This window comes from Sander vitreus, chromosome 16 (genome assembly GCF_031162955.1).
Source record: "Sander vitreus isolate 19-12246 chromosome 16, sanVit1, whole genome shotgun sequence".
NCBI classification, from domain to species: domain Eukaryota; kingdom Metazoa; phylum Chordata; class Actinopteri; order Perciformes; family Percidae; genus Sander; species Sander vitreus.
In genome coordinates, this window is record NC_135870.1 from 3787453 (window position 1) to 3806225 (window position 18773).

The window sequence follows — 18773 nt, forward strand, 5'->3', positions numbered from 1 at the left end:
GCCGGTGCAGCAACAGCTGCATCCGGTTTGCACTCTTGCATAGAAGTTTGCAGCTTTTGCGGCTTTTCATTCCCGCTAACTTTCTTTAGAGAATGAAACCCGTTACGGTAGACACCTGAACTTAACTACGTCGTAGCATTTTATGAATATTAACTGCTATTTTATGGTAATTAGCTTTATAAAAGTAAGCTAGCTTCAAAGAAGTGACGGACGTATGTCAGGAGCGAACGGAGCTAATGTCAACATTAGCTTGACACAAGATTCTATATTTAGTTTTTATTACGAGATATGGACTCGACATGTATGTCGGCTTCAACTCTGATGGCTGAACGTCTGATGTAACATCAGAGTGAACCATGGTGCCATTAAAGAGAAGAAGGGTCGTCTCCTTCAGTGCTGGGGACACCGGGAGCGGCCGCCCCGGAGATAAAGTACCGACCAGGTTCCCGCAGGTTGTTTTGTTTCTGTTGGAGAGAAAAATGGGAGCCAGTCGAAGAGCTTTTCTCTCTCAGCTCGGTCGAAAGAAAGGCTTTCAGGTGGAGGAGTTGTTCAGGTAAGATATATACTTCAATGATGCGTGCAGAGAGTTTACAGTGAATGTGGTGAAATATAAAGTACATATTAGAACTAATATCTTTGTTGTTTTGATTGTGAAGCATCATTATTCAAGATAACAAACATGGTATTGCCATGCTTTTTTTCTCTCTCTCCACATAAACAAAGATAATGTCAAAAAAAATGATACACCAAAAGTGTTTTTTACACATTTTTGAAAAAAGTAAAATAAAGTAACATAAAGAAAAACAATAATTACAATGAATGGATTCATTGATTAAATTAAAAAACATTATAATAATATCAAAAAGATAAATTCCTATTTATATTCATGTTATTGCCCACATGGACCTAGAAGACACGACTTACAGTTTAATTTATACTTTTTATTGGTTGGAAATTAAAATTTTTTGTTAGAACACACTACACAGACAGGCCTGAAATACACACATGCTGAGGTCCTGTACATGCACAAATGGAGAGATGTCAGAGTGAGGGGGCTGTGACTGCCGGACAGGCGCCTCGAGCAGTTGGGGGGGGGGGGGTTCCGGTGCCTTGCTCAAGAGCACCTTGGCAGTCCAGCGACCCTCTGGTTCCCAACCCAGCTCTCTACAGACTGAGCTACTGCCACTGTCACGTGTTGGATATTGTGTCTTTTTTTTCCCCCCAGTGAGAGAGTCACACATGTTATCTGTGAGAACAACTGTGGTGATGAGGTGCGAACGTGGCTGCAGTCGCAGGTCGGGGGCCGAACATCTGCTCAGCCGCTGGACATCAGCTGGTTCACAGAGAGCATGAGAGCAGGATGTCCTGTAGAAATACTGGACAGACATAAAGTGCAGGTACATTTTTTAAAGATGATTTTGTGGGCATTTTAGGCCTTTATTAGACAGGGCATCTTGAGACTTGGAGGGAGAGAGAGAGAGAGAGAGAGAGAGAGAGAGAGAGCGAAAAGCAACAAAGGGCCGCAGGTCGGAGCTGAACCTGCAGCTGCTGTGGTAAGGACTGAGCCTATGTACATAAGGGCGCACGTTCAACCAGGTGAGCAATCCAGGCGACCCATCTACCGGTACATTTTACTTTCCTGAACTAACTGCCACTGCTCTTTTCTGCTCAGCCACTGACTCCCATTTATCAAATGTCAAGGTTTATGGTTCTTTATATTTGTCATGTGCAGAACAATAAGAGAAGTAGTCGCTGGCGATGAAAGGGTTAGATTCTTAGGCCCCAAACACCGTAAACAGTTCTCATTTAATAACTAAACACACAAGCAAAAGCAAAGAATCTAAGACAAAAGAAGAAGAAAATATATTGCAAGTTAAGATATAGGGCTAAAATACAAACAAATAAAATAGGAATGAAGGGTTAAAGGTTTAGTGAAAATGTGCGTGTAAAGTTGGGCTGTGCTCAAAAAATGTATATCGAGACGTGCTTCTCACTGCTGAGTGTATCGATGCTGAGGCTAATGTAGTGATACAGCAGCAAAGGCTGTGACGCCAGTTTCGAAAATGAACAATGTTGAAAAGTATTTGATGCAGTTCACAGTAAAGCCAATAGGTGGCAGCAAAGGCCAATCCCACCGGTTCAAGTCCACAAAGGACCAAAGCATGAAGCATGGATTGGTAGCTGGAAATGATGATGTTAGGGAGCAGCTGATCTCGCCATTAGTGTGTATAGCAGAAATAGGTAGGTCCTGAGCATGTGTGTGGGAATTGTATGGGTGTGGTGCAGTGGATATGACACATGCCTATGGTGTGGGAGACCTGGGTTTGATTCCCGCTGCGATACATCAACCAATACAACAAATATACAGCAAAACCTTTACATTACAGTCATTTGGTCAAGTATTGATTTCTTTAATCTATTTTTGAACTGAATGATATTATTTCACTTTCAGGAACAGCAGATTGATGAAGCGGAGGTTGTGGCGTTCTCTGTACCGAGCTACGCCTGTCTGAGAAGAACCACTCTGGACAACCACAACCCCGTCCTCACCGTAATGTGTCTCCCCCCCCCCCACGCAAACACAAATCTCATATATGTCACCCACAACTTTAACTTTGAGTTATTTATATAGCACCTTTCATGCAGCACAAATTGACGAAATCCCAAAATGAAGACACAGATGAGGGAAATAAAACAGTAAGACAATAAAATGTTAGTCTCGCAATGCCAGACCGTCCTCCACAGCGCTGCGGAGGAAGGTCTGGCTAGTCCGTATGGTGCCTCTGCAAAATAGCCTCGGGAAGGAACTTTGGTGGAGCATGTGTACATTCAAAAAATAGTTTTTTAGTCGTGCAACAGAAAAGATCTGAGGAGCAGTTAACCATAGTCCTCAGAAATCGACTAGAGTTTATAATTCCAACACAAAGACAGAGGAAGGGGACGGACATCCGGACGTAAAGACATGCATCCGGCAGAATTTCCCGGAAGTGGAACGTCGTGGACATAGACTTATAAAAAGTTACAACCAACAAGGTTAAAAAATGATTTAAAAAGCAATTATTAACACTTGTGAATAATGCAATAACTCCAAAGCCAGATTAAAAAGAGAAGTTCTTTTTTCTTTTTAAAAATACAGAGAGAGCATCGCCATTTTAATGCCCAGACAGAGGCAGTGACTTCCACAGTTTAGGGGTGTATATATTAGGGATGCACCGAATCCAGATTTTTGGGCTTCGGCCGAATACCGAACCCCCTGGTTGAGATTCTGCTGAGTCCTCGTCCCGTCCTCAGTCCATGAACACAGTAAACACATTAATGAAGTAAACAGTGACTGTCCTTCCTTTGCCGTACCTGAAGTTGCTGCATTCTGGCTGCTGTCTGTAGATTCCTTCATCACAGCTCGTATTCTTCCAGATGTTTCATACCAGATGTTGTAACAGCGGTGATGTTGTGTATTGTTTAGGGTCCTCGCCACCACCAGACTAATCAGCATTGCAGATTGAACATGTAGCTGGACTTGAATGGCCTTCTTTTGACTGAAAGTACTGCCAAACAACACTTTTTCTGCTCACCAGTTCCATTTTCACTTCCTCACAGCCTGCTGCATTGAACGCTCCACCTACGTAAACACCTTCCTGTAGTCAACGGTGACGTCATTACGTCGACCAGCGTAGTGCAAGCATAGGGTTCGGCAGAAACCCGAACCCCGTCAAAAAGCCCAATATTCAGCCGAATCCTGGATTCGGTGCATCCCTGGTATAAACAGAATGCACTTTCCCTGCTGCTGTTATGGGACACGTTAGGAACATTTAAAAAGAAAATCAGGTGAGGACATGGTGAGGACATCAGGTGATCTGGCTGGAACATCAAATAAAGGAGAATCACTGGTGCTTGATTGAAGATGTGTTTTCTGTCTCAGGATGCGTTGTCCCTGCTGGCTGAAAACGCCGAGCTCAGTGACGAGGATGGGCGAGGTGTTGCGTTCCGACGGGCCGCCGCCGTGTTAAAGGCTCTCCCCGAACCGGTGACGAGCGTGACGCAGCTCAGAGGGCTCCCCTGTCTCGGAGGACACTCACTCAGAGTCATCAGAGTCAGTAGAAAATGTCCTTTTTTTTTTTTTAAATCTACTTTATCACACTCAAAGAAGATCTTGTGATCCATTTTGATTCTCTTTCCTTGAAGGACATTCTGGAGAATGGAGCGTCAAGTGAAGTTGAATTTACAAAGCAGTCTGAGCGGTTTAAAGCACTGAAGGTACGTCAGCAGTTTTACTCATAAATGAAGTGCAATAGCCTACTATATTTTATGTTGGTGGAGTTCCGGGGTTATTTCTGAGAGTTGATTACATTTTGGATAATAAATGTTTTTAGTTGTTGATGTCACGATGTGTGTTTCAGGTTTTAACGGGTATTTTTGGAGTTGGAGCAAAAACAGCAGAGCGCTGGATCAGAGACGGGATACACAGCCTTCACCAGTTGCAGGAATCAGGACAAACGCTAAATCGAGCACAACAAGCAGGTGTGTGTGTGCGTGTGTGCGCGCGCGCGTGTGTCCTGATGCCCATGTCTGTATTTCATCTGGTTTCTCTCTGAATGAACAGCGTTTCTTCTCTCAGGTCTGGAGCACTATGATGACCTGAAGCAGCCGGTCACGAAGGCGGAGGCTGACGCCATCGGAGAGATCGTGGAGGAAGCTGTCGTGTCTGTGTTACCCGGGGCTCAGATCACTCTGATCGGAGGATTCAGGAGGTACAACAGCAAAACACGCACTCGCTCCGCCAGTAGGATCGTCAAACTGATATAAAATGACATTCATTTATTATTATATATTTATTATTAAGTCTTAAAGGTGCTCTAAGTGATGTTGGGTGACGGCACTTAGACGTTCGAACTATTGTCAAACAAAACGGAGGTTAGCTCGCCCCCTCCCTCCTTCTCCCTTCCACGCACTAACCCCCCCAACCCCACCCCCCAAATCCTTTTGTCGGTTATTGGCTGGAAGACTGTTTGTTATGTTTGGTGGTGCAGGTTGGCGCAGTTTGTTTTTGTTGGCGTTTGTGGAGCCGGGGCTGTCTACAGAGATCGCGTTTTGTTTTTACAGTGTGTTCAGGGGACAGGCAGCTAGCAGATAGTGAGGAGAGGTTTGCTGGTGAATGTGACAAAAAATGTTGTAGCCTAAAAAACGCCTGACATCGCTTAGAGCACCTTTTAAATTGAACTTGGTGAACCTGCAGAAGCCCTGGAGGCTGAGCACTTTAGCGTCACTCTGCTTTAAACTCTGCAGGTTGAATCCTAGATACAACTGTAACAACTGTGTAAGAACGCAGCAGGTTCTTTTAAAAGTCAAAAGTACAAGCTTGTGGAAAGAGAAACTTAACTACGATTCCCAGGGTGCATTTTTGTTACCGAAACACAATCTGCATCTTAAAATAATTCTCTTTTTTTTTAAATCTGGGTTTGGTAATTATGGCGCCGTGTTTTATTCTTTAACGATTAAGAGTTTTGAATTATTGACTCTGACTGGGTTCTTCTTCGTAGCAAAGGCAGCCGAGACTCATGGGTACTGTAGTATTTAGACAAATAAAAAAAGGATTTCTCTGAAATCGGGTGGTCAGAACAGAAACCTATTAAGAGTCCGGTATTGAGTTTATGTTCAGTAAAATAAAATTGAGCAGATTGTTTAAAGATTTATTTTAAAAGATAAACTTAAAATGGGAATACACGATGGAGAAAGACACACAGCTTTGCCCTTATCCTTCCTCCTATTTTATGTAGAAATGATCTTCAAACTGTAACATTAGCGCTTCTGACGCTCTCTCCAGAGGAAAGCTGACGGGCCATGATGTTGACTTCCTGATAACACACCCAGAGGAGGGCAGAGAGGTGGGACTGATGCCTAAAGTCGTCTCCTGGTTGGAATCACAGGTAATTGTGAGGCAACGGCTATTTTAAAGTGCTCATATTATACTTTTTGGCTTTTTTCCCTTTCCTTTATTTTGTTATATATCTTTGTTGTGCACATTATAGGTTTACAAAGTGAAAAAGCCCAAAGTCCCCCCCAAAGAGACTTACCATCTCCAACAGAAAACACTGTTCACAAACTGCTCCAAACAGCTCTATTGTAGTCCAGCCTTTACTTCAGAGACAAACGTGGTCACTTTGGAACACACGTTATAATGCTCGCCTAGCTGCTAGCATGGCACGCCCTCATACTCTGCTTCTGACTGGCTAGTAGTCCTTACCTAGGTACTGTCAGGGCACGCCCTCATACTCTGCTTCTGACTGGCTAGTAGTCCTTACCTAGCTACTGTCAGGGCACGCCCTCATACTCTGCTTCTGACTGGCTAGTAGTCCTTACCTAGGTACTGTCAGGGCACGCCCTCATACTCTGCTTCTGACTGGCTAGTAGTCCTTACCTAGGTACTGTCAGGGCACGCCCTCATACTCTGCTTCTGACTGGCTAGTAGTCCTTACCTAGGTACTGTCAGGGCACGCCCTCATACTCTGCTTCTGACTGGCTAGTAGTCCTTACCTAGATACTGTCAGGGCCCGCCCTCATACTCTGCTTCTGACTGGCTAGTAGTCCTTACCTAGGTACTGTCAGGGCACGCCCTCATACTCTGCTTCTGACTGGCTAGTAGTCCTTACCTAGCTACTGTCAGGGCACGCCCTCATACTCTGCTTCTGACTGGCTAGTAGTCCTTACCTAGCTACTGAGCATGTGCGACTCCCAACAAAGATGGAACAGAAGTGAGAGGTCTCACTCTGTAGCTAAAACAGAGAGCTCAACACACAGGGTGAAAAGAGGAGCTGCAGCAATGTGCAGTACAACAAAAATATGGTGTTTTTTGAAAATTAAACCATGTAAACCTATTCTGGTATAACCTCTAAATACAATTATGAACCTGAAAATGAGCATAATATGAACACCTCAATTGACACTTTTTAATAATCTAAATGTATACTAGCCAGATTCAAACTGCACAAACGTTTTAATGACTGTTAAGTCAGTTAAAACGGTTCTGTCTCTCCAGGGTTTCCTGTTGTACCAGAAAACTACAAGAAACTCTTACCTGGAGGCTAAAGACGGTCCTGCTCGGCCCGCCTCCAACATGGACCGCTTCGAGAGGTGTTTCTCCATCTTTAAACTGGCCGACGCGGAGAAACAAGGAACAAAACAGACAGAAAATACACCTGAGGACACGTGCAGGCTCGAGGCCCACTCGCAGGTTACAGACGAAGGACCGGAGCGGACGAAACCTGCCAGCGGACACAGACGGTGGCGAGCCGTGAGAGTGGACCTGGTGGTCTCTCCCATCAGCCAATTTGCTTTTGCTCTGCTGGGCTGGACCGGATCCAAGGTGGTCTTTCATAAGTAACCTAGGATAAGATGTTCCTCAGTGAATAATACTCCCACTGACTCCTTACACTCCTAAAGCTGCAGACGGCCGACCGTCCAGGCAGCTGGACTGATCAGTCTCCCTGAGTTGGTCAAAAAAGTGCCTCAGAACACACCAAAGCGACGAGACGTAATACGTCTCCATAACAGCAGGCGGCGCTAATCTGTATTGTCGCCCAAAAACGAAAACCAGCAGCTGATTGAACGAACGCGTCACGTGGGTCTGGTTTCTCCGGAAATTCAAAGCCAGACTGTCATGGCGGCTCGTTCAGAATACGATCTCATATTGGACTAAAATAGTTCACCGAAACGTGTTTCTGAAAACATTTTAAGCGAGAAATAGGCCGTGCAGTTCTTCATGTCAGATTAACAAAGGTCAGTTTAAAAGATTTTCGTCAGATTTTGAGAGACTCTAGTCACGCTCATCCCGCTCCCCGTTCAGTCCGACTGCCGGCAGTGCCCGCCCCGCCAATTATACATGTCAAATCAGCCAAAATGAAGTCCGATGGCCCCTCGGACAGACGACGGCACAGAGCACACCGAACAGACTCGAGCCACTGACCCCGCCAGACTGTCCGACGGGCGATTATTGGCTTGGTGTGTCAGCGCCCTTACACTCCTTACTGACCCTTACACTCCTTACTGGCCCCTTACACTCCTTACTGACCCTTACACTCCTTACTGACCCTTACACTCCTTACTGGCCCCTTACAGTCCTTACTGACCCTTACACTCCTTACTGACCCCTTAAACTCCTTACTGGCCCCTTACACTCCTTACTGACCCCTTAAACTCCTTACTGGCCCCTTACACTCCTTACTGACCCTTACACTCCTTACTGACCCTTACACTCCTTACTGACCCCTTAAACTACTTACTGACCCTTAAACTCCTTACTGGCCCCTTACACTCCTTACTGACCCTTACACTCCTTACTGACCCTTAAACTCCTTACTGGCCCCTTACACTCCTTACTGACCCTTAAACTACTTACTGACCCTTAAACTCCTTACTGGCCCCTTACACTCCTTACTGACCCTTACACTCCTTACTGGCCCCTTAAACTCCTTACTGGCCCCTTAAACTCCTTACTGACCCCTTACACTCCTTACTGACCCTTAAACTCCTTACTGACCCTTACACTCCTTACTGGCCCCTTACACTCCTTACTGGCCCCTTACACTCCTTACTGACCCCTTACACTCTTACTGACCCCTCCCCTCTGGCAGGAGGCTGCGGTCCATCAGGACCAAATCCTCCCGCCATAAAACCAGTTTTTTTCCCCCCTCAGCAGTCAGCCTCACCAACAAGGCTCGGGTCACTACTAATTGCACTAACCTTCATCCTGGACTTAACATCTGCCCATTGTAGGGCTGCACGATATTTAGTTTCATCGTCTACATCGCGATGTGCGCATGCACGATCGTCACATCGCAGGACGATGCGATGTTGACGCTACAACTTCTTTGCTGCTTGATTTAAAAAAAGTAAACTTTCACCGTTCTCCTTTTTACATGATTGTTACCGGCCTTTCTTCCTAATTTCCCTCTCCAAAATCTCTTCAGAAGAGTAGTCACAGCGCTTACTTGCTTTGGTGTTTGTAATGGTTCACATTGGGAAAAGTTCCTTTTTTCATTTTTATTTTCTATGTAGATGCAGTCTCCTACAAAATCACCCCAGTAGTTGAGAATGATTTATTATTTCCAAATAGAGCCATTTATGTCATCTTGTAAAAATTTGTCTTTTTTTCATATCGCAGTATATATCGCAGGGAAAAAAATATCACAATGTAAGTTTTTCCAATATCGTGCAGCCCTAGCCCATTGCATATACTATATATTCTTTACAATTTTGCACTCAACCCATTCATCCTTGTCCATCCAGTTACTTTGGATGTATATATATTTCTTTCTGTATTTATTGTTTATTTTGTATTCATGTTTTCTTTGTTTGTTTATGTATGCAGCACCTTTCACCAACGTTCCACATAAGTGTAACTTATTGTTTCTGGTTGTTCTCTGCAGTTGTTTGAGAGAGAGCTGCGACGCTGGGCGGGGCACGAGAAGGCCATGTCTCTGAGCAGCCACGCGCTGTACGACAACAAACAGGTAAACACTCCGTTTTTTTTGTGATTGTTTTGGGCAAAAATCCTTGATTATGCGTCACGTTTTCTTAAAAAATGCGATGGAATATGTGGGATATTTATGCAATTTTATGAGATGAAATTGCGGGAACTTGCAAAAACTGTGGTGTCATCGTGGCTTCATCGCGGGGTTTGCAGCTTTTCGACGATGTTCACGTCGCGTAATTACGTCACTTCATAACGTTCCCATGGCAACAGGGGAAAACGGCTGCTCTTGTGTGAAGTAAACGCAACATTTTTCACCTTTCTGTTAAGATATATGTGTGATTTTTTTTTTGCAACGAAAATGCGGGGATTATGAAATCATGCAAGCCCCGCATATTTTGCGCGGAAATCGGCAATTTATGCTGCTAAAGTACTCCCCCCCCCCCCCCCCCCCCCGCGCATAAATATGCGGACTTTGGCTGATTATGCGTTGAATTATGAGATCGCATAAACACATTTTTCTGGAGGGACTGATAATGTTGTTGAAATTGATGAAAACACATTTTTTTTATTACACAATTTCAATACTTTTATTGATGAATATGGTTTCTTGACTTACATAACCTTTTAGCTTAGGTTGTGCTGATTTTAGGGATATAAAGCATTTGAAGATACTCCAAGAAATGACATCACAATAAGCGACAATGCCAACGTAGGCAGACTCGGAGTTCAAACACATTTTTAATCTAGTCTTTTTTTCTTGCATAATTAATGAGATGGCTTTTTATTATTCTTACAGAGTAGATATCTGAGAGCTACGTCAGAGGAGGAGATATTTACTCATCTTGGTCTGGAGTACATTCCTCCGTCAGAGAGAAACGCCTGATGATTTCCGACACGAGGAGCAAGCAGGTACCATCTGAGGTTTATAACCTGCACGCAGAACTGTTAACCAAGTTGGCCAAGTGGACCTTTATACTCCCTCCTGAATCATAAATAACACGTCTCTGAGTTTTAACCCTCTGAGGGCATTTTCACATATCTTCTTAAAATTAACTTTTTAGGGTATTTGCGTATAACTGATCCCCGTGTGTCAAAATGTTCCGAACAAACTCAGCTTTGCGTATAGTGACGCCCACATTGTTTCTAGAGCGACGTGTGAAGAGATGATTTGCCGCTAAAGATGCAACGTTGATGTTGGCTTTTTAAAATTCCTCAAATCTGAAAGAACAAAAAATAAAACAAAAAAAACCTTAAAGCTTTAGTGCGTAACGTTTTGATATTAATGAACGTCCGTTATATTCAAGCCATTACCAAATGAGTTGCTACAAAGCTAATTAAGACTATCAGCTCCACACAACTCTCTCTGTATCTCTCAGTGTGACTATGTTCAGAAGATTGTGGCGTCCGGTGACTTTCCTGCGCAGAAACGAGTGAAGATAATGACCTCTTCTGAAGAGTCCATCATGTTCTTTTAATCCTCCGTGTCCTCCTTGGCTACTAGCAGCTGTGTGAATGAGGGTGGGGGGTGGGTGCGCTATCACGGAAGACTTGTGTCATGTGGACGCGTCACCAGTGTTGTTGTCATTACTTAGAATTCCTCATGGGGGCGACAGAAGCTACGCACTGTGGCTAACAGCAGAACAGATCTGCGTGAAATCCGTCTAGCCGGATCCGGATCCCTTGGCGTTATGCCGTAAACCGTTTAAATCTGAGCCTGCGCAACTCACATCTGCACTTGACTCACATCAGGTAGTGACTTGGTGAATGGTTTCTGTACTATGTTTATAAAATAAAGTTCATTTATAAAAACAGTCCGTTTACTAAGGAATAAAGCGTTCCCGTTGCAAAGAAATCTGCCAGGAAATGTGCTCTTGCCTGTATTTTGGTGGAACTTTTTACAGGATAAAGAGTTCATCATTTTTTTTGCTGGTCAACTCTGTGTTTGTTTGGACGGATCGCTCTGCACCGTTGGACTGGCCTCGTTCAAAAGGAACGAAAGTTGCTGCGTTTTTTATTGTCTCACGGCCCAAAGCCGTGTTGGGTTTTCATTTGCTTTTTATATTGTTACCTTCCATTTTAACTGTATTTGACTAAATATTGCACTTTACAGCACCTGGTAACCCTGGTTTTCAAAGGTGCTTTATGAACAAAGTGGACCAGCTTACGTCCTTACTGTGACCAGTTAGTTTGAACCTTTCAGGTTCAACAATAAGATACACTGAATGATTCAACAGATTGCAGTTGGAATCAAGCTTTGCATCGAGCTAAAACTAAACGCATGTTTAAGTTTTCTCTACTTCATACTCTCACCTAGAAACTCCATTCTTATACTCTTATAATGTTCCACATCATTTTGGCATTATTCTACTTTTAAAGCCAACAATTTTTTTTGCTTTTAGAAAAACTTAAAATATTCCACAATGTTTTTTTTATTCAACTGAAATGAAATTCCTACAACTCAAACCCATTTCCACTTGTCCAACTATTCCTACTACTTCAATTTCTTCTTACACATTTAAGCCAGCAATCCAGTTCAGCATTCACACGCATTTTTTTTGCAGGATTTTCTATTGCAGTCTAATATAACAGTCCTATAATAAATCTTCCTTCATGAAGGTTATAATGTTTTGTTTGTTTTAGAAATGTTTGAGAGACGTGTTGACTCAACTGTTTGGTCCTTTTTGGAGGTTTGTGCTGCTGTTAAATTGTACGATTTATTACAGGACTGTTGCATGAGTTTCAGCTGTTTGTGTACCTAATAATAAACTGGCTTCATCCGGAATTCAAAATTCCAAACTTGAGATACTAAGTGCTGTGATGTTCTACTGCTACCTCTATTACACGAGTGCCTGATCAGCTGAACTGTACTCTCTAGTTTTATACTTTGCAATAAAAGATGTATAAATTAAGTCGTTTGGTATTCTATATTTTTCTTGTTGTCAACAAATCCCATGAAAACCATGACCATAAATGTGAATCTCGTGGTGGCGCTAAAGGGAAAGTCTGGGGATTCATCCTCAGTAAAACTTCATGGAAATACATCAAATAGTTTTAGGGAATCAGAACTTCCGGTCAACAGTCCCTTTCTCCGTGAGGATCTAGATTATCAGCCATAATGTCTAAACCATCCCATAATGTCTAAACCAGCCGATGTAGACTGACCCCGAGCCACGTGGTTGTGAAACGAAAGTTTCTGCTCCTGTAGAAGCTAGAAGTCTGTATGAAACTAACCTTGTTTTAAGAAAAAACATATTTTATCCGTGATCTTATGGAGAAAAACTACACTACCCACAACCCTAAGCGTAACAGCAACGTCTCTGATTGGTCCAACTCACTGTTACCATAGACAATTTTACCGTATCCGCGAAACCGCGTACGGCTAGAGCGAGCTTCTAACATTGACGTCTCTGATAGTTTCTGTACACGGTCTTGTACCTTTTTGCCTTTTTTTTTGCCGTTTTCAAAATGTTTTTTTTACTTTGAGAGAGTTCATTTACAATCCCAACCACATGGTCGGAGGTGACTTCAGGCAGGTTGCGGAGAGACTTGGTCCAGCAGTATCTATCGGGCTCCGCCATTGTAAAAAGTTAACCGGAAGAGCTGTACCCCCGCTCAGAGACGTTCCTCTGGTCTTCAGTTGTTGTGTGACATAGGCCTATTTGCTCTTGTTTCATAAAGACAGAAACCAAGCAGGTTTCTCCTGAACAGTTACACTGTGATGGGATTAAATCTGCAGGAGATCATGTTAAAAAAAAAAAAAAGAGACGTGATAAGAAAAGTTTGATCCAATCAAACCAGAACAGAGCAGAACATGTTGTAAAACTTTATTATTTGTTTAACAAGGAAACACAGAAGATATACTTTTATATTTATCATAGGTGTAACCTTGTCACTTGACGTACGGCAGGACATTTTTGTCTGTTGTCTCATGTAAAATGTAAAAAGAACATTAACCCACATACACACCTGTGTACCACTGACCTGTATTCTCCAACGTCCTCTTCACCTTATCTGCACATTCACTCAAGAGAAAACCACAGAGCAGATACCACGAGAGAGCTCGGTGAAAGAAACACGTAGACACTGAGTACATTTACTAAAGTAAACATGGGGCTTTCACAAAGGAGACGCCGTTTGTGTCTCGTGTCAAACCAAAAGTCAACGTAGACTCAGTCTACTTTTACATAGTCTCGCTTTGCCAGACCATCCACACGCTGCGGAGCCGAGGAGGGTCTGGCTAGTCCACACAGCATTCTGGGATGGGAGAAAAACGTGCTCTGGTTTATTGGCATCTTTAAACCAATCACAATCGTCTTGCTAAGCTCCGCACGGAGCTGCTGTAAAATAGTCGTGCGAGAGAAAACTCTGATTGGACAGATAGTCTAGCTAGCTGTCTGGATTTACCCTGCAGAGATCTGAGGAGCAGTTAACCACAGTCCTCACAAATCCACCAGAGGTTAGAACGCCAACACAAAGACAGAGGAAGGTGACGGACATCTTGGCGAAAAGACATGCATCCGGTGGAATTTGCTGTGGCACCGGAGCAATCCCGGAAGTGGACCGCCGTGGATATATAGACTAACGTATACGTGACAATGGTCTTGCTAAAACAGAAAAGTTTTTTTTTGGTTTGTTTTATAAAGTTCCACGTTTAGACGTCATTGTTTTGAATGGACTGCCGTCGAAGTCAACGTTCACTGGGAGGCGAGGGGTTGAAAATAAAAGTAAACGGCGAGTTGGAGATCTTGGGTCCTATTTTAACGATCTGCAGTGTATGGCATGAAGCGAATGGCTCAGCTGCGTTTAGGGCGTGTCCAAATCCACTTTTGCTAGTTTGACGGCGGAAAAAAAGGCTCTGTGCGCCGGGCGCCAGGTTCAAAACGGTTGTACTTAGTGTCTTCATTAATTCATAGGTGTGTTTTGGGCGTAACATGCAATCAACCAATCAGAGATCATCTCCCATTCCCTTTAAAAGCCAGGCGCATTTGGACCTTGGTGCATTGCTGTTATGATGGAGGATTTTCACCGTAATATTTTTATTTGTAATCTTCTGCATGTGTGTGTGCTGCTGAGCGTCCCTGTGTGTGTAACAAGCATAGTGTGCGCGCTGTGCACGAGCCTAGGCGCATTTTACTAATTTGCTGTTAAAATAACGATGAAATGCTGCGTTATTGACTTTAGACCAGGTTTTTGTTGGTCAATGGCGCGATCACTTCCCGCTGCCTCAAGATAGCAATACGCCCAGAATGCACCTGAACACACCTCCCTGTAAGACCAGCACGCCCATGGGCGCAAAGATGCATTTGCTATTTAAACGACGTGGGCGCTGGACGGGAAATTGACAACTGTGTCAGTCTTAAACTAGCAAAGACACTTGCATCGGGCTTTGCGCTGCGCCGGGTGCAAGAGAGGGCCCCTTGCTGGTAAATAAAGATGGACGACGTGTGCCTCCACTTCCTCTCGCTGTACAAAAAGTGAAGCTAAAATCTGCCATCTGCGCTGCCATTTTGTTATTTTGAAGCCAGAGTCTGCGCAGTAGTGATCGGGAGGTCGAGTCGCGGTATCAGAGTCGGACCAATCGCGAGTCAATCCCAGCTGTCAATCCCAGCTGTCAGTCATGACGTTTCAGCCCGTTTTATAGCATCAAAAACTAATAAAAACCAAACTTATCAGAAAAATGAACACTTAAACAAACATCAGAATGATAAGAACTAGCTAAAATGTCAGAAACCCTTCTTTGGAAAACATTTATTTGACGGGGACTTTGATTTTTTTTAAATGGAGGGGTTAAAAAGGTTTATGCCAGCCACCAGGGGGCGATCCAGGTGTTTTGGCTTCACTTATACAGTCTAAACAACAACCCCTGGTTCAACACGGCGCGGTTGCTGGTACGAGGACGTTTAATCCGGGAGAAAATAGGTTTCCCTCTAAATGTATTTGAGAATGCAGTTTAGTTATAGAGGATTGTTTTTCGTTTTTTTACTTGTTTCAGAGTTCTTTTCAGTTCCACCAAAGAGACATTTCACCATTTTAAATGTCTCACCTTTCATTTAAATAACTGTTAAACATTTAAACATCTAAAACTATCCAATATATGACAGAAAAAACAAGGATTTTGGGGAAAAAGCAAACGATAAAGACTTTGATTTATGTATTACAACTTAGTTTCTGCTTCTTTTTCTCTCCCATTAATGATCTCTCGACCCCTCCGATTTATCAGGTGACCCCTTGGAGGGGCCGACCCGTGGGTTGGGAACCTCTGGACTAATCAAACTGTATATAATGTAGTTAACGTAGCTCAACAGCTACGACAGTAACATGCTGCTCAAACAATGATGCTTCAGTGTTAATATCTAATAATGTCACATAGAATCAGATATCAGTCACTGTGTGTGTGTGTGTGTGTGTGTGTGTGTGTGTGTGTATCCTTTGTGTGTGTGTGTGTGTGTCTGTCTGTGTGTGTATCTATCGTGTGTCTGTGTGTATCTATCGTGTGTGTGTGTGTGTGTGTGTGTGTGTCTGTCGTGTGTGTGTGTGTGTGTGTATCCTTTGTGTGTGTGTGTGTGTGTGTGTGTGTGTGTGTGTGTGTGTATCCTGTGTGTGTGTGTGTGTGTGTGTGTGTGTCTGTGTGTGTTTTGTGTGTGTGTGTGTGTGTGTGTGTGTGTGTGTATCCTTTGTGTCTGTGTGTGTATCCTTTGTGTGTGTGTGTGTGTGTGTGTGTGTGTGTGAACTCACAGGCATTTCCTTCACCTCTTCCTAACAGCCTCATTAACCTCTAAATACCGGTTTAACATCAAAGGCCGTGTCAGCGCTCACACCTTCGTCTCCTCTCTTTGACATGCGCACACTTCTTCATTCATGTACTGACATTTCATTTATCCATCTCTCAGACTCAACACTTTAAACTGTATGACATGTAAACACAATATAATACTTAGTGTTTTCTATAGTTGGAAGAAATGTATTTAGAAAGGGGGGAATGCGGGTTTTTATGTCCTGGTCCTGCATCTCCATTCATTGACACGTCTCTGTTTTTGACGCCGTATGTGTGAACCAAAAGTTTCTGAGGGAGGAGACATCGTCCTGCACCGGGGAGACTGATAGTCTGTGAGAACAGAGACCACAGAGGATGTAGTTTGTGTATATGTAAATTAATGGATGAAGGACTTGTATCTTATACTTTCACCTCCGTATGAAAATGTAGTGGGTTGTGGGCAGTCTATTTTAAATGGTCTGAAAATGAAACTGACTTTTTGATGTGTTTTTAAAGGTGCTTTCTATTTTTGTAAATTTGGCTTTTTATTCTGTTGTTTAACTGTGAGCATGAATTCAATAAACTCAAACTAAAGTATTGAGAGATGTGTGAACACGGACACATTTAGGGCTGCAACTAACTTATAATTACGTTATCTGTCGATTATTTTCTTAATTAACTGATAAGTAGTTTGGTCTCTAAAATGGTGGTGATCAGTGTTTCCCAAAAAGCCCATAAACGTCCTTAAATGTCTTGTTTTTGCCCATAACTCAAATATATTCAGTTTACTGTCCCAGAGGAGAGAAGAAACTAGAACATGTTCACATTTAAGACGCTGGAATCTGAGAAGTTGATTCCAACCGATTAATCGATTATCAAAATAGTTGATGATTAACATAAAAGTTGACAACTAATCGATTCCTGATGTCTAGTTTTTTGCATCTTAGAAGGAATTAAAGAGCCCATATTATGCTCATTTTCAGGTTCATAATTGTATTTTAAGGTTGTACCAGAATAGGTTTACATGGTTTAATTTTCAAAAAACACCATATTTTTGTTGTACTGCACAGCTCTCTCTCACTGCTGCAGATCCTCTTTTCACCTGGTCTCTGTTTTAGCTACAGAGTGAGACCTCTTTTCTTCTTCTTCTGTACTATCTTTGATTGCACTCGCACATGCACAGTAGCTCAGATGTAGATCATGTCAGCTAGCTAGCTCCATAGACAGTAAAAGAAAGGCTGTTTCTCCAACTACGGTCAGTTACAAGGCAGGATTAGCTGGGAGACTTCTAAACGAGGGCGCACATGGAAGTAGTTCTTTTGTAGATTATGGTGAACTTGTGTGTGTTGTAGCAGTGCTTTGCTATTGAGAACGAGGTAGCATGCTAGCGTTAGCATTAGCGTTAGCATGCTAACGCTACGAACGGTTGCGGTTAGCCAGCTCGTTTCGGCTAGTGACGTCACAAGCTGGCAGATTTTGACCAGCTCACCCGGAGACTGAAGGCAGGACACATTCAGAAACCGTATCTCACTCAGAACAGCAGGGATGGATTTTTTTCAGTTTGTATGCGTGTGGAAGCACCAGAGACACAAAATAACTCCCCAAATCCCAGAACAAGTGATTTCTTCATAATATGGGCACTTTAAAAGAAATGTAACTTTCACTTTAAACAACTCTTCTTCAGTACACCATACTTTATTTATTTTTTAACATTTTCCTGTCTAAAGAAAAGCCAAGAGTTCAAAAACAGGGAATAATGAACGTGACACGTGTGTAGTTTGTTTATTTAGGATCCTCATTAGCTCCTGTATTGCAGGTGCTATTCTTCCTGTGGTCCTTACAACTCACTTGAAAATGTGGCAATGCAATAATAAATACACATAACATCATAAACAATGAAAAAATAAAAATTGTAAGACAAAAAACTAAACATACACTGTCATTTCATGACACAACTCATAAAATAACAAACACACACATAAGACAAGGACAGACAGCTCCACCAGTGCAGTCATCGGGCATTCCTTACATTTAGGTTGAACACATTTTTTACTGTTGTTCCAACAGTGTTGGAAGAAGTATTCAGATCCTTTACTAAAGTAAAAGTACCAATACAACAATGTAAAAATACGCCATCTGAAGTTAAAGTCCTGCACTCAAACTCCTCTTAAGTCAAATAGTATTATCAGCAGTGTTGTGGAAGTTGTAGAGTTGTTTTTAAATGACATTATCTGAGAGAGGTAAGAAGAGAAATCACTCTTCGGTGGAACTTCTTACAACTGACGTGCATAGGCGTCGATTTCGGTGGGGGACGGTGGGGGACGCGTACCTACCAGATTTCGTCATGAGTCATTTTGTACCCACCACTTTTTTTGGAAAGCCTCGAGCTCAATTTAGTTTAAAAAAAAAGTCCATACGACAAAAGACAAAAATCCACAACAATCTCTATCCCCACAGGGCAGACACAGACACACACACAAACACACACACACACACACACACACACACACACACACACACACACACAGACAGAGACACACACACAGCTGC

General features: G+C 42.9%; 2 protein-coding genes across 6 annotated transcripts in view; both read left to right on the forward strand.

Moving 5' to 3' along the window:
• On the forward strand, window positions 1–11848 carry polm (polymerase (DNA directed), mu). Of its 5 annotated transcripts, none has more exons than XM_078271517.1 (12): window positions 1–553; window positions 1226–1397; window positions 2453–2551; window positions 3920–4090; window positions 4183–4254; window positions 4398–4518; window positions 4601–4748; window positions 5822–5924; window positions 7034–7360; window positions 9423–9506; window positions 10271–10437; window positions 10505–11848. In XM_078271517.1, exons 1-12 carry the CDS (start codon window positions 357–359, stop codon window positions 10593–10595), a joined length of 1752 nt encoding a protein of 583 aa, XP_078127643.1. In that variant the 5' UTR covers window positions 1–356; the 3' UTR covers window positions 10596–11848. The 5 variants fall into 5 exon arrangements, with proteins under 5 accessions (XP_078127643.1, XP_078127644.1, XP_078127645.1 ...); XM_078271518.1 differs by having other exon boundaries at window positions 4616–4748; XM_078271519.1 differs by having other exon boundaries at window positions 10271–10596.
• ved (ventrally expressed dharma/bozozok antagonist) overlaps window positions 10295–18773 on the forward strand; it is a 24712-nt gene continuing 16233 nt past the window's right edge. Inside the window, exon 1 of the mRNA XM_078271522.1 lies at window positions 10295–10378. The gene's annotated coding sequence lies outside the window, so the exon portion shown is untranslated. The remainder of the gene's footprint in view (window positions 10379–18773) is intronic.